At 44.1% G+C, this 2,882-nt stretch overlaps 1 protein-coding gene across 1 annotated transcript; it reads left to right on the forward strand.

Annotated features, from left to right (window-relative positions):
* The first annotated feature begins 1,404 nt into the window (after positions 1-1,404).
* LOC311115114 (gastricsin-like) lies at positions 1,405-2,790 on the forward strand. Its single transcript, XM_084190321.1, has 3 exons — positions 1,405-1,539; positions 1,883-2,063; positions 2,344-2,790. The coding sequence occupies exons 1-3, from the start codon at positions 1,481-1,483 to the stop codon at positions 2,473-2,475; spliced, it is 372 nt and encodes a 123-aa protein (XP_084046447.1). The 5' UTR covers positions 1,405-1,480; the 3' UTR covers positions 2,476-2,790.
* Positions 2,791-2,882: the final 92 nt, after the last annotated feature.

Here is a 2,882-nt window from a genome sequence, read left to right on the forward strand (position 1 = left end):
GGTTAAGTGTGCCTTGAATTCTAATAAATCACAGACAGTGTCACCAGCAAAGCACCCCACACCATAACACCACCTCCTCCATGCTTTACGGTGGGAACTACTGATCATCCGTTCACCCACACTGCATCTCACAAAGACACAGTGGTTTGAACCAAAAATCTCCAATTTGGACTCCAGACCAAAGGACACATTTCCACCGGTCTAATGTCCATTGCTCGTGTTTCTTGGCCCAAGCAGGTCTCTTCTTATTATTGGTGTCCTTTAGTAGTGATTTCTTTGCAGCAATTCGACCATGAAGGCCTGATTCACACAGTCCCCTCTGAACAGTTGATGTTGATATGTGTCTGTTGCTTGAACTCTGTGAAGCATTTATTTGGGCTGCAATTTCTGAGGCTGGTAACTCTAATGAACTTATCCTCTGCAGCAGAGGTAACTCTGGGTCTTCCATTCCTGTGGCGGTCCTCATGAGAGCCAGTTTCATCATAGCGCTTGATGGTTTTTGCGACTGCACTTGAAGAAACTTTCAAAGTTCTTGAAATGTTCCGAATTGACTGACCTTCATGTCTTAAAGTAATGATGGACTGTCGTTTCTCTTTGCTTATTTGAGCTGTTCTTGCCATAATATGGACTTGGTATTTTACCAAATAGGGCTATCTTCTGTATTGATGTACTATAACATATTAAGAGTATTGATGTACTATAACATATTAAGAGTATTGATGTACTATAACATTAAATTAAGAATATTTATGTACTATAACATTATATTAAGAATATTGATGTACAATAACATTATAACACCATGACAAGAAGACGATCATGCTTTTGACTTTGACATCAAAATCCCTTCAGTACACATTGTACTACCCTAGCTGCTTTGGGTTATCTGATTAACCCTTTGATCTCTAGCAAACACTGGTATTTATTTAAAGTGAACACCATTGCCAGGTCTCGGTCACCTCAACCTGAGAGTCCAGTAAAATTATCTAGAAAGATGTTTAGGGTAATATGAGGGTTTCTATGTATACGGGAATCCAGCCATCTCAAATACCCAGAATCAAGGAAGTGCAATGCCCACTTGAAAGCATTCAAGGATGCATCAATCAATCCTGCACGTATACATGCATAACACATAGATCCTCATACCTTTACAGTCAGACTGTCATTTCCCCTGGAGAGGCATGCTGGGCTGTGTTAGGGCTGGTCTTACAGGGATCAGAAGTCCATTGGAGAATCTCAATTGCATCTCCCTGACTCCTCGCCTCCTCCTCAAAACCCATTGGATGAGAATGCAGAGGTCCCGCCCCTCTGGTCTGGCCCCCTCCAATGGGGTTTTGAAGAGGCAAGGAAATGAGTTTCTCCCCTTTTCACCTCCTACTTTTCCTCTCAGTGTTGAGTGACAGCCAGTCTGTTGGGTCTGCAGTCTGTGTTCAGTGACCGCCTGGTCTTCAGCAGCCACTGACAGACAGCGCCAGTCAAGATGAGGTGGATGGTGTTGGCCCTGCTCTGCTGTGCCTGGACTGCACATGGGGTGATCAGGTAAGAACTGAAAGATCCTTCACAAGATATTTTAAAATGTTGAATACTTTTGGTAATGCATTAGAATCAGGGCCTGAATTACGGAATGGGCACGTGCCCAGGGGCCCCGGACCTCCAGGGGGACCCCAACCCCCCAAAAAAAATATATATAGTCCGGCCCGGCCCTGATTAGAATCATTATTAGAAGTAAGTGAGGAATGAAGGCTTTCAAACAGGGACACATTACCTTTAGCAGCCAAAAGTCTGACTTGCTGGTAGACCAAAAAGTGAGTTGAAGCATCTACGAGTGTGCTGTATCTAAACTACCTCAGTACGGCCACCGACCTGAGTATGTTCCACCCAGGATCCCCCTGCGTCGGATGCTCTCTGTGCGTACTCAGCTAAGAGCCACCCATCGCCTGGAGGACTTCATGAGGGACCACCAGCCGGATGTGTTCAACCGGAGGTACGCCCAGTGTTACCCACCGGGCACACCCTCTCTCAGGCTGGACAAGAGCAGCGAAAGGCTCTACAACTTCATGGATGTAAGTCGGACTGAATGGAAGTGAATAACTGTATTGAACTGTGGCGTTTCCCTAGCAAGGGAATCTGGTGTGGTATTTGATGTATTATATGGAGCGAAGAAAAATCAATCATAAGTTCAGTATATTGAAAAACATCTAAACGCCTGACGTACTTTTATGTAGTCACTGTATGTGGCAATCAGACCTCTATTTTTCCCGAAGAGTTGATCAATACTGTATAGATTTCAGAATACATTAACGGGCCAATGACATTGTATTCCCTGTGTGTGTGATTGCCCAGGCTCAGTACTATGGTGTGATCAGCCTGGGTACCCCGGAACAGAACTTCACCGTAGTGTTCGATACAGGATCAGCTGACCTGTGGGTTCCATCCTCTTACTGCGTCTCAGAGGCCTGTGGTGAGACTTCATAACAGAGCCAGGGTTTAACAGACTGATCCTACGGCCAGGGGACGAAGGAACTATTTTACAACAGTCATGTTTATCTGAATGGTACCAAAGAGCCATATTGATTAAGGTCATTTGACATGTACTTACGGGTAAATGGACATTTTGTATTTCTGTGCTTAATCTAATCGTTTTTTGGGGTCTGGACCACGCTATAAAACAGATATACCCGCTCCATACTATATTTTTATTATCTTTTTCCAAACAGACTAATATATTCCAATCTCACAGGAGGTTGGTGGTGCCTTAAATGGGGAGGATGGGCTCGTGGTAATAACTGGAGCGGAATCAGTGGAATGGTAGCAAATACACCAAACAAATGATTTCCATGTGTTTGATGCCATTCCATTTGCTCCATTCCAGCCATTATTAT

Source organism: Coregonus lavaretus (genome assembly GCF_964263955.1).
Source record: "Coregonus lavaretus genome assembly, contig: HAP1_SCAFFOLD_3001, whole genome shotgun sequence".
Taxonomy (NCBI): Eukaryota; Metazoa; Chordata; class Actinopteri; order Salmoniformes; family Salmonidae; genus Coregonus; species Coregonus lavaretus.